Here is a 12,852-nt window from a genome sequence, read left to right on the forward strand (position 1 = left end):
AAGCAACATCTATTTTCTTTAAATATATATATATATATATANTATATTTTTTTTTTTTTAATCTTATTACATATGTACAAAAGAAATATCCTTAAGTGAGCGAATTTAGAAGGTAAATAAATCCTAACAGAATACAGCTTTATTGTAAATCTAAATATACAATCCTAAAAGGGACATCTTTCCCCATGACCTAAGCAATCTTACCTCATGAGCTACTGTGATCCATACACACTTGTCATTTATGCATAAGATTTATTTTTTTCAAATATTCTTTATGTTGTTGCATTTACCTTAACTGCAATGTATCTGGTAGATTACACATACAGAAATTGTTTTAGAATTTTTAACAGTTTGCCTATATTATTTTGCCAATTAACTTTGTGGAAATAGGACAATACAAAGTTATAACTTTGATGTCACTGATATTTATTTTCCTGACATAAAAATATTGTCAGATCACCAATTGCCAAGTATGCTTAGTCTACATTGACGAGGAGCTCATCCAAGTCTTACCCTTTTACGTTCACATATTACAAAAAGTGTTTGTTTTTGTTTGATCAAACTAATAGACAACCCTCCATATCACTCTCATGTAAACGGTATGAAAAAGTTTGTGTATGCATATTCTAATAAAACAAAAAAGAGACCTTTTTTATTTTGTCAAAATATGACATCAACCTCAAAACGACTTCCTTGGGTCTTTCCAACAGTAAAATATTTTTCATGCTATTTATAAATTAGCAAAGACGCTATCATCCAAGAAAAGATCTGAATGAATGAACCAGTCTTACCCCAATTTACCCTATCATTAAACAGAAGTCACCAGATTTTAATAAGGGACCAACAATTTCATTGCTTGCACAGTTGTTTGGCAATTTGCACCATTAAAGGGCAGTACTGCACTCACACGTTGTTTATGTACCACAAACTAACACTCAAGACTTGTGACCATGTAGTGTTGTGTGTGTATGTTTGTGTGTATTTAAGGAAACTAGGAAATTCTTGCACAACAAAAAGGTTCATTTGGTCACCAGCTCAGGATAGTCCAGCAGGTTAAAAGATAAAGTTTATGAGGCCACACGATTAAATGGATAAGTAAGAAAAAGTATTACAAAACTACGTTTGAGGACAAAGGTTTATTCTTGACCTCAGAAACATGCCGATAATTCTAAACACAAAGCTCTCTTCAGTTAATGGAAAAGACTGAGATTCAGTCAAAAACTAAAGCAAAATCTTGTAAATAAACCTCAACTAAATATGTTTATTTTTCATGATTTTTCTCTACTAAAACTGGGTAGCTTTGTATCTTTGTAAGCCTGAATTGTTAATGATTCAATCTTGGGAGGAGAACTCTCTACCTTGTTGAATTTTCTAAAAAATAAATCCATATGAAAGGGCTGCAAGGTGGTGCAGTGTTTCTCTGGCTTCCTCCCACAAAGTCCAAAAGCATGTTGAGGTTAATTACTGATCTAACTTCTCTGTAGGTGTGAATGTGAGTGTGCTTGGTTGTCTGTCTCTAAGTGTAGCCCTGCGATATACTGGCGACCTGTCCAGGGTGTCCCCTGCCTTCACCCTAAGTCAGCTGAGATAGGCTCCAGCCCCCCGCAACCCCAGTGAGGATTAAACGGGTTAAAGGGCTGTCACCTATAATGAGTGGTCACAAGGTTGTACCCACTAGCTACAGGTAAAGTTTATAGACAATAATATCATTCTCAAATGTCTTAGTAAATGAGATTTTGAAGAAAAGATGAGCCTTTGTAGCCTCAGTATATGAAACCAATATTCTTTTGGTTTTCATGTTAATTGTATATTATAACAATCAGCAAAGTAAAAGTAAAGGAACAGGCCCTTAAAACATCCATCCATCCATTATCTATACGCCGCTTAATCCTCACTAGGGTCGCGTGGGGCTGGAGTCTATCCAAGCTGATTTAGGATGAAGGCAGGGGACACCCTGGACAGGTCGCCAGTCTATCGCAGGGCTACACTGAGAGACAGACAACCAAGCACACTCACATTCACACCTACGGACAATTTAGAATCACCAATTAACCTCAACATGTATTTGGACTGTGTGGGAGGAAGCCGGAGAACCCAGAGAGAACCCACGCTGCACAGGGAGAACATGCAAACTCCATGCAGAAAGATTCCGGTGACCCCACTGAGACGCGAACCGGCAGCTACTTGCTGCGAGGCAACAGTGCTCCCTTAAAACATTTAAATCACAATTATATTGAAAACATGTAATATTGGAGCCTGAATTAGCACCTGGACAAAGCAGACAACTACATCAGGGCCACCACGAGCCCTAAAAGGCCATTTTTCATCATTGCTAGCAACTTTTATAATATGCGAAATTGCTTGACAGGAAAATATCAACCAACCAAAGAGATTAGGGGTCCGTGCTTTTTGACTGTTTAGTTTCAAAGACTTTATTATAACAGCTAATACAATTTCTACATGGTGCATACTACTGAATTAATTTTGAATGTATTTATCAAACAAGCACCCAACAAATGTAGAGCCATGTAGCACTGTAGTGCACAGTGGCTCTTTTTTGGAAAGGCTCCACCCAAGCACAGTTATCAGGCCATGTTTCCTTTTAGCTTTCATGCTTCATATGCATATGTACCAATTTTTTGTTTTTAAATCATTTAATCAACCTCATATGCAACAATCTCTACTAGTTCTGCTACAAAGCTAACCGGGAAATGGAAATGCAACATTCAGTGTAATGTTAATGTTTAGTTTTAGGATTTCTTGTTAATTATCATCATTTAATTCTCACTAAAGTGCCTTGAAGATCAGCAATACTTCTTTCCAGGTAAAACATCTGAAATTGGTTCATGTAAATTGTTTACTGTATTCAGGATTGAATAAGATACATAACTGATGAGACACAAACAATTAAAAGAAATTCCCCACTTTAATTGGCATTTAATACCATCAAAAACAAAGAAAACATTTTTTTAAGAGGAAACTGTACATTGGTAGACAAACCCCAAAACCTTAACAAATATGACTAACTTTGTAATGCATTTTTGTTTTGAGCATAGCTTAGAAAATGTATCAATTCAATTGTTCTCAATTGTACCTTAAAGTGAAAACCAACAATCCATCATTTTGCGAATGATGAAACTGAACATTGTGAGCAAGGCATTGTTTTAGCATAGAATACAAGCTTCAAACTTTTGAATCCTCCTATTATCAAACAAACAGTATTTTGATGAGTTTTCCAACACAATACAGGTTACAAAATCTCTTTAAATTCCTTGGGAATGTTTCAGGTAAACTCTCCCATTCCTGATAAAGGCATTATTGCATGTCATGCAGGAAAAAAAACAAAAAACTAGAATCTAACAACAAAAAGACCACGAAAGCACAATGACAGAGACTTTGTTGTAGTATTTAAAAAAAATAAAATGCAATCACATCCCTAAAAACATTGTTGTCTTAAGAAAATAGTAGATAAAAATATTCTCTGCATTTTACAACAAAGGAGGTACAGGGAGCATTGGCAAATGAGTTCAGAGGTATCACTACTACTCTGCTGCTTTTTCCTCTTCACCATTCGGCTGGTCATCTGCAGCTGTGGCCTGCTGGAGGATGGAGAAAACAGGCTTCAGCATTTAGTTCTCTTTACCACAATGAAAGTTTAACACAGAATTGGTCAAGGGAAAAAAACAAACTATATTACCTCCTCAGTGTTGGCCTCTCCATTTTCTGCAGGAACCTCTTCTGTCTCCGCCTGAGGTTCTTCTTTCTTCTCCTCTGGCTCGACCACTGCTGTTTTTTTCACTTCTTTCTTGCCGGGTGCCTATCATATGAGCAAAAATCCAAGCAGTATGTCAAATATGCGTAATAGAAAATAAAATGTGTGTTTTAAATGCATACAGTGAAGTACTGCAATGGCAAGATTTCTCTTTTTACCTTTTTCTTTTCTGGCTTTACTGTCTCTGGCGCTGTCTCTTTCTTAGTCTGTAACACACATGCACCACACAATTATGTGCCATATCGTAGCAGCAAAAAATGCATTGTTCAAACAGAAAATACTAAAATTCATTAAAATGCCAGGGTCTTTGGTGGATTTTGTAGAACTTACCCCTGACAATCTTGCAGACTTTCTCCTTGGCTAAAGAAAAACAGAGAATATGGTGTTAGTTCTCTCCATTATTGATAAATACTGGATCATTAGGTTCAAAGATTTTGTAAGACACTCTGCCATAAAATGTGCAATCAAACAAATGTTACTCACAGTGGGGGTGATAAAATGAGCACAAAAGGGAAGTAATGAGTGCTTCTACACATGTTTTCAGACACCGAGCATACCAGAGTGTTACACTAACAAGCACTGAAGCTACAGTTAAATGCCTGACTGAATGTTATTCTATCATGTTTAATTAATTACATATGTGAACTGTAGTCTTCGTCTTACAAAGTAAGAACAATCAATAATAATCACAAAAAAATTTAGATTAAACTATTTATCAGTTTATCAGAAGTGTCAAACCATTTCTGCTTCTGAGAGCAATAATCCAAATACTTGTATGTTTACATTTGAGATTCTTCAGTAAGAGAAACCAAAACAAACAACCAAAAAGGTGAAAACCATCCTTGACAAAGGAAACCAACAAAACTGTAAATTAGCTCCAGTTTTTGGGTTCTGCACAATTCGCACTCTATAGAGAAGTCTACATAATAAAATTACATACAACTATACTGCATATGCATTTAGTCCAGGACTTTTGTGAGAAAAGATGAAAAAATGCATTGTTGGTGTGCTTTGGTTACACTCATGCTATAACTCAACATTTAGTGTTGCGTTATAAGAACATTTGAACGCAGCCGAAACTGTAAACTTGCACCCCCTACAGGCTGTGCAGCTCCTCAAACCCAATAAACTGGATGATAATCTGCAAATTAAAGCAATTGAATTGACACTGTCATCATTAGAACCCCAGTTTCTCATGTGTAGGACTAAAAATGAGTTGGACTAAACTATGTTAAAGGCCATCTTGTACCAATTAAGACTTTCTCTTTGTAGTGACAGAAAGTAGAACAAAATGTCCATTTGAGTGTCAGTTGGGACTCTGGCATAAATTTGGATCAGTTTGGATGTCAAGACTTGGATACCAACCTCAGCACTTGCCTCTGCATCAGTGGTAGTCTGTGAAGGACAGAGAGAAGCAGAAATGAATAATAATAACAAGGCAGGAGCAACAACCATTCATGAGTGCGCTAAAGTGGGTGTGTAATGTAAAGGGGGGGATGGGCACCTCTCCTTCCCCTTAAGTCACAAAGAAAATTATGCAATCTGTACGTGGGGAGGGGTGCGACACGTTTCTAAACTGACTAGCAAGGTTTGGCCACTTTTAGTTGATTCTCACATCGTTCATGATCAAACATGTTCTGTTAAGTAAGCACGGTGCTGCAGCTACTTTAGGAAGAGGGAAAGGTCGCTCCACCTCCACATGCGCTCCGCACATCAGTATCTGTTTATGTCCCCAACGTGACGAAACCTGAGGATTGTTGCATAAAATAAAACTTATCCGCCATTATTTGCCTCAGTAACCACACGTGTCGCTGTCTTTAAAGGATATATCAGCTGCCATGTCGATCCGAGAGAAAAGACTTGAACACCTCAGAAGCGAAGCGCAGCAGCAGCAGTGCGCAGTCAGAGGTCATAATCTGAGCAGTTCGCGCTGCAAAAACACGATGTAACAAGTCCACGTATTCTTCGAGCAAATAGCTGCCTGAGCAGTGAAGCAGGTCAAACCTTTAGAGGCATTTACGCAGAGAAATTTCCTTGAAATGGTAACCTGTGCTTCGACGACGGGTACACCCCTTTGTTCGATCTCAGTGAAATATTATAAAACCCAACCACATAACATAATTAACGACAGGAATATAAAGCAGTCGTAAGAGGAAACACCGCGCAAGGCGCAAACTTCTTCGACGAAAAAGCATGTTGCATGTTGGGCTAAGTAAAAAGGCGCCACTTCCCTGTATCAACAGCACAGACACGACAGACCTGAGCGCAGCAAAGGTGGACTCCCTACGTGCATGCACATGGCCTCAATGCTGGCATTTCACACATATCACCTAATATACTGTGAAGAAAAATACATCCCGACGAAAAAGAACAGTCTGTGCATTTGGAAACGTTACACTCATAAAATGTAAAACAGACAATATTTATAATTTCCTCCATAATGTAAACGTTCGACTTACCTTTTTCTTTCCCATTGTTGCTTGGTTTGCACAGCACAGATTTGACACAGCCTTTAAGGAAACTCAGCGTAATGTGGGTCAGCCTTGCACCTCTGTCTTACACCTCCGGAGCAGTCTGTAACTTAACATAAACGTCCGACTAGTATAAGAACTAGCTCAAACCGGATTGGATCTCCCTCTCGGTATATTTTATCCCTGATCCTACCAACCTAGCAGGAAAAGTAAACCCCCGCCCCTGGCTTCCAGTGATTGGCTTTCACGTCGAGGAAGCATATTTTTGAACCATAACATCTTACCTGTGTGGGCAGTACAGTATGCCAATCAGTGAGTCCAGCCAACTCTCACTTTCTGATTTACGGGGTGTGTGCGCGACTTGGAGAATGCATTACAGCCATGATGTTAAATAACAATGTATGCGCATTAACATGATCGAACAACAAAGCTGTACAGCACTGTACTTTTTCCATTCTCCGCTCCAAATCCTGACGTATACAGCCGTCGTTTACAATTAAACCTGCAGATACAGTAAAAAAACAACAACAAAAAAACAAACAAAAAAACAATGCACATAAAAATCACATTTAGCTACAACTTTAATATGCTATCGAATACATGCACTGTCTAGTTCATTGGAGTTTTAATGTGTTTTTAAAAATGGCCAGAGCTACTTTGTAAGGGCAGTGAAGCAGCTCCACAGCTGCAACAAGGAGGAGGGTGACTGTGCGAGAAGAAACATGGCGACCGGCTATGCGTGGTTCTTGGTGTTGGGCTCGGTATTTCTGTGTAACCTCATGAAAACACTCCTACCGAGCATGTCGTCTTTCGTAAGTTGGGATTGTTGCTTGTATTTGTGTCGTGCTTGAAAACGGCTTCAGCTTTGTGCTTGTTAATGTGCCATTGGAATGTGTGGCCTCGGTTGTTGTTTACTAGCTTAGCCGTCTGTGAAGCTAACTTAGTGGGTAATGCTACATGGTTAATAAGCTAGCTTGAAACAACGAAGCTGTTCGGCCAGAGGGTGGGGTTTTTCCAAAGAACCCGGTCTAGTTACTACACACTAGTGGGAAACATTTTGTTCTCCATCATTGTTTAAAACTAAGGAGCCCACTATAGCGCCAGAGTGCCGTTTAACTAGCTGTGTTTACAGTTTAGCTTTACTGTTAAAGATAGTGTGCTATAATAAGAATCTCTATTCTGTGACACTTTTAGGCATCCCCCCCTCTTTGTGTAGCAGCAACATTTAGGGACTCTGTGATCGAGGTTTAGTCATCTACATCACATTTAAACCCAGCCTCTGTGTTTGGTTAGTAACAGTCTTGTTTCTTTGAAGCTCTCAAAGATGGTGCAGAAAGATGCTGAGCAGGAGAGTGAGATGAGGACCGAAATACAGGAGATGAAGAAGGAGCAGTCTTCCATTAGCATGATGGATGAGTTTGCTAGATATGCCAGACTGGAGCGCAAAATCAACAAGACAACAGACAAGCTGAAAACACACGGTGAGATGTAAAAGAAATTACTTATGTACAGGGGAGGCAGCTTTACAGGAGCCCCACAATTTAAATTCTACATCCAGAAAAATAAAGACTAAAGTGGTTCTTCTCAGTTATGCCATTGATGAACCATTTTTAGTTCCACATAGACTCTTTTCACAAAAGGTTCTTTGATGAACCATTTCTTTAAACAGGTCTTTAAAGAATTACCCAGAGGTGCCTCTAAGAACCATTGATAAATAGTTTCCTTAGGCATATTAAATGGCACTCCGAAGAACATAGGCAAAAATAGCTTATTTCCTTTGTGGTTCTATTTTGATCACAGGACTCTTAAATCTTAAAGTATTTTTTAAGCAAAAAAGTTGAATGTATCATAAGATGTGGGCGAAGGTCTGTGAAGTTGTTATGGTCATTTCTCACCTTTTTCTGGTGTTTTATCGACCTAAGTAATAAATCGATAATGTTAGTTGGAGCTCTAATTGTTTCCATCTACCTGCCCTCAATCCAAAAAAGTCCAATAAAATGAAGAACCTTTAAAGTATGTGAAGAACCGTCCCCTATATACAGAGCCCTTCAGTTGGTTCTGGCGCCTTAAAGAGCCATAGGAGAAAATATACTGTGATACACTATAGCTCTGACTTCCAAAGGCAGATATTGTACGTTCCACACCTGTGCATGCTCACTACAGCAGATTCACACATAAAAACCACCAACCTGAAGGAAATGGTTGGAGGTTTTGGATACATAGCTGAGTGTTCGCTGAGAACAGCTGCCGTCTGTTGCCGCCTGTTGCTGTCCTTCATGCCTCGCCTTAGGATTTCTTGCAAACAAATAGAATGTGTTTAAATACAAGTTAAATAAAATCTCCAACCTATATAGCTCATATTGTACGATATATGACGTCAACTAATCATGATTTTCTCGAAATTTCAATGACTGTCGACACCTCAACTGCTGAATCCAGCCTTAGTCATTGAATTTATCAAGGGGAACTCTCTGATGTTTGACTAAGTATTTTATGAACTGTCCAAAATGAATTACTGCTCCACATTTACTTGAGTGTATTTCTTACATGTATTTTTCCAACACACTCAGTCTTACCTAATGTATGACCGAGTGGAACACATTAATTGGGAATGTACAATAAAAGGCTCATAAACTGCTTTCAGACCACTGCTCACATCACAGATGCTTTCAGTGATTCAAGTAATGAAGTAAAACACAATGGCATTTCAATCTGATTAAAGGCTAAAAGTCACTGCGATAGTATTAAAGAAGGCAGTATCACCACAACAATCAGCATGTTCACTCTAACAGCTACATGTTTCCTCTTATTTGCAGTGAAATCAAGGACTGCTCAACAAGCCAAAATGAAATGGGTCGTGAACATTGTCTTTTACATACTTCAGGTAAGTGGAGATTGTTAGTCTAAGCATAGACGCATTTAGTTTTAGATTTCAGTGCAACTATGAGACCATAGCTTTATCAGTACCATAGAATGTAAGCATTGGCCATCTGTCAGAAACAAAACCTACAATTAATACTATGTAAATACTTTATTCTGATTATTTTAGAAGTAAATGAAAGAAATTACATTGTTACCATCATGATAAGTTAAGTAAGTAGGTGCTTCTTATAACCTAATTGTTTCTTTCTGTTATTTGTCAGGCTGCACTCATGATCTCATTGATATGGAAGTATTACTCCGATCCAGTGACTGTGGTCCCCAGTAGATGGATTGCCCCTGTGGAGCGCCTTGTGGCTTTCCCAACAGGGGTGGCAGGTAGTCAATCTCTTTTTTTGTATTTAATAGGCCGAAATATCATTTATAAGCACGAACAACTCTGTATAGAAATATGCTACACAAGGTGTGTATATACATATATATAATTCATTGACAAAGCTGCTCTTTCCTTTCAGGTGGAGTGGGAATCACATGCTGGTTGGTGGTTTGCAACAAAGTAGTTACACTGGGTCTTAATGCCGTCAGCTAAACATTCCAGATAATAATTTTACAAGTTAAATTTGTGGGTTTTCTACCTTTTCCCTCAGCATTTTCTGAAAGATGAAACCTACAGTTTTGTTCCATCGTTTTTCTGTCAGCTGATCCCAGGTCAGAATGTAAAAATGCGGTGCGTTTTGTTGATTCTCAAGTGCAACAGTAATTTGTTGTACTGTAACTTTGTGTTGAAATGTGTTGTTTTTGTTAAGATGAATTTGTTTTAATTTAATTCTGTGGATATTTTGATTGTGTATTATTTCAGAACATACAGGTTTTGAAATGCTCCTTTTTTAAATAAAATATAACCTAAGAAAAAGCTTGTATTTATTGTAATTTTGCAAATTGGGAATTATACAAAAACAAGTCAGGTATTTTGGTTGAAATTAAAAAAGATATTAGAGCAAAGTAGGCAACCCACAATGTTTTTGAAGCTTTTAGTTAACACAAAAAATAAAGTCTTTGTTAATAATAAAAAGTTGGAGACAATCCTAGTCTGTTTTCATTACTATTTTTTATTTTTAACATTTTTTTTTTTACTGTATCCACTGGTTCAGTCAAAGATTTTCTTGTATATGGTCCCCAGGAAGGGTCAATTCAGTGACTTCACTTGAACTAAAGAACTCATCAGCTTTCTGTTGAACTGCTGTTTGCTCAAACTGAGAGCTGCCTACATCACCTCTCCTGGATTTCCTACTAATGAATGAAGGTCATGAATTCCACTGCTGAGGACTCTACCTTCACTGTGCTCTTGGTGCTCTCACAGGAGGTCGTGTCCATGCTGCTAACAGGTCTTCCATTGTGCAGGTCCTCAGTAGATTTTGTGAAGATGTACTTGTGTCTGACTTTGGGGAGCTAACATTCTTCTCTCTTAGGTTCAAAATAACATCAATGTCGTTTACAGTATTTTTCTACAAAGTTTGATCATATTGGTTCCAATATCATGTGCATCGTTTGATTTCCGTGTACAATATTCATTCATCTTAACACTATGTCAATGCTTGTAAATGGGGATTAAAATGTGAAAGACACTGCCACCAGTTGTTTTCAACTGACAGTACCTGAATTCTTTTGTTAGCTGATATATTTGCTCTTGCAAGTGGCAGGTTAGCTTTCTTTCCTCATTGATCTTTCTCTGTTCAGTATCTGGCATTTGAATGCGGCTTGGCATAACTCCAGATTTTTCTTCATGTACTAAAATAAAATGAAAAGAGAAAATGAAGGGAAAAAATGCTAGAAAGGGAGCTGCACTAGTTTTCTAATTTCAGTCTTTGTAATGTGTCACCCACCACCATCCCACTCCCTTCACCTTCATACCAGTATCCTCTTGTTCGTCATCTTTACATTTTCCCCTAAATGTTGAGACATGCTCCAAATATTCTTATCATAGGATTCAACTAAAACATCAGACACTTCAATCTCAAAAAATAATACAAATTTGCAGAACATAGGTTGTGCAATATTAGTTCCAATAACATACAACTTCTGATTTTCATGTACAATATTCCCATTTCATATGCATTCATTCATTATTATGTGTTACTACTGGCTCAAAAGCGACAGCTTAATTTGAGACAAAACACTGGTTTTAATGGAAACAAAAATGACATTTATTCTCAAAAGACAAAACAATACAGAAGGAAAAACTTAAGCGGGGTAATGCTTAGGAGCAGAGATCCAGAGAAAGTGTGGGCAGTGTGAGGAGCTACTTAAATAGACCCTGCCCATCTTATCACAGGCATTAATGTTTAAGACACTTCGGAGCTGCACCAAGAGTAAAAACAAACAGAAGAGGACAGGCAAACCAACACAGGACCCAAAGTAAACATAAAACCCACTCCCTTAAGATGGTAACCCAAATAGGTCACACCCCTGTTTGTGACGAGTCTCGATGTTGTAGTTTTGGACAATCAAGGCCAGTCACATGAGTTGATGGTTACTATGTGGATTGGAGACAAAAGCACTAGAGGGTTGGGATCTGTAAAACCGATCACTGGCTATGAAGTTGAGCCACCATAAGCCAAAAAATTCCAAAGAGCCCAAGGTGATCGATGCCAGAGGATTAAGTCTGTAACAATACCGCACAACTCCAGTACCACTTGCGTCAACTTCCAGCTTGAATTGCATTACTTATAGATTTACATTCTGAAAGGCCTTCTCACAACTTTATTACCAAACAAAACTTGTCGCGAGGCTCAGATGATCTGTCAAAGGGGACATAATGGAAGCAAAGTTAAGGCAAAACCTTCTTTAGTAGCTAGCTAAGCGGAGGAAGTGATGCAACTCTTGCTTAGTAGTGAGAACAAAGAAGCAGGTGATGGTTGTCACATTAGCATCTACTGGATGCACTTTACCAAACCACTTTTCCAGATTGTTGACAGTAGTTTTGCAAGCATCAAGGTGAGAGATGCTCCTTACAACGCTGAAACATAGACAAGGCTTGCACGTGTAACTCCCAATCAGCGGAGTAGACCATCATATCATCAAAGTATGCCTTGACACATTGTGACTCCAACAACACTCTCTGTATTAGGTGCTGGAAGATAGCTGGAGCATTGCACATGCCAAATAAAATGACAATATACTGAATGGAGCTGTCTGGGTTAACAAATGCAGAAAATTTAGAGGCACAAGCTGTCAATAACCCTGAATCAATACTAACTTTGTAACATAGTAAGCAGCTCCAACCATAGTTATGCAATGTTTCACACAAGGAAGAGGACATGCATTGGGCTTGGTAGTACTGTTTACCTTTCTGAAGTCTGTATAAAGTGTGGTCTCCCCTACAACTTGGGCACCAGCAAACACGGGGAGCCCAGAGGCTGGAACTTGGAACTGCCAGACCATGTTTTTACAAATACTCAACCTCTTCCTGCATTTGTGCTCTTTTGTGGGGTTTACATAGTAAGTATGCTGTTTAACCTGTTTTACAAGTGGTTTTTAAACTATCATAAGTCCTCGTATGGGACTACATATGTCCACCAACATCAAATTGAGGAGAGGAGGTTCAGGACTGAAAGTCGTAATCTCAAATTTTGCCTGATTCTTCATTTCCTTCAGCTTTTCTTCACGTGCTAACAGCAACCTCTGCATCTCTAGATTAGACTTCATCTCTAGCTCTTTATTTTTTGCCTC

At 38.4% G+C, this 12,852-nt stretch overlaps 3 protein-coding genes across 4 annotated transcripts in view; 1 reads left to right on the top strand and 2 right to left on the bottom strand.

The window, feature by feature from the left end:
* Positions 1-2,907: 2,907 nt before the first annotated feature.
* On the bottom strand, positions 2,908-6,417 carry LOC103353134 (non-histone chromosomal protein HMG-14). 2 transcript variants are annotated; one of them, XM_008275945.1, is made up of 6 exons: positions 6,232-6,417; positions 5,138-5,167; positions 4,103-4,132; positions 3,931-3,978; positions 3,698-3,817; positions 2,908-3,596 (listed from the first exon to the last, which is right to left on the bottom strand). In XM_008275945.1, the coding sequence occupies exons 1-6, from the start codon at positions 6,244-6,246 to the stop codon at positions 3,543-3,545; spliced, it is 297 nt and encodes a 98-aa protein (XP_008274167.1). In that variant the 5' UTR covers positions 6,247-6,417; the 3' UTR covers positions 2,908-3,542. The 2 variants fall into 2 exon arrangements, with proteins under 2 accessions (XP_008274167.1, XP_008274166.1); XM_008275944.1 differs by having other exon boundaries at positions 2,908-3,599; positions 6,232-6,407.
* A 525-nt stretch (positions 6,418-6,942) lies between these two features.
* Positions 6,943-10,036, top strand: get1 (guided entry of tail-anchored proteins factor 1). The gene is made up of 5 exons (XM_008275943.1): positions 6,943-7,055; positions 7,559-7,724; positions 9,060-9,127; positions 9,387-9,501; positions 9,639-10,036. The coding sequence occupies exons 1-5, from the start codon at positions 6,966-6,968 to the stop codon at positions 9,710-9,712; spliced, it is 513 nt and encodes a 170-aa protein (XP_008274165.1). The 5' UTR covers positions 6,943-6,965; the 3' UTR covers positions 9,713-10,036.
* A 67-nt stretch (positions 10,037-10,103) lies between these two features.
* LOC103353153 (lebercilin LCA5 like) overlaps positions 10,104-12,852 on the bottom strand; it is a 15,924-nt gene continuing 13,175 nt past the window's right edge. Inside the window, exon 11 of the mRNA XM_008275975.1 lies at positions 10,104-10,572. Coding sequence (XP_008274197.1) covers positions 10,414-10,572 — 159 coding nt within the window. The 3' untranslated portion in view covers positions 10,104-10,413. The remainder of the gene's footprint in view (positions 10,573-12,852) is intronic.

This window comes from Stegastes partitus, unplaced genomic scaffold (genome assembly GCF_000690725.1).
Source record: "Stegastes partitus isolate 25-593 unplaced genomic scaffold, Stegastes_partitus-1.0.2 Scaffold62, whole genome shotgun sequence".
Lineage (NCBI taxonomy): Eukaryota > Metazoa > Chordata > Actinopteri > Pomacentridae > Stegastes > Stegastes partitus.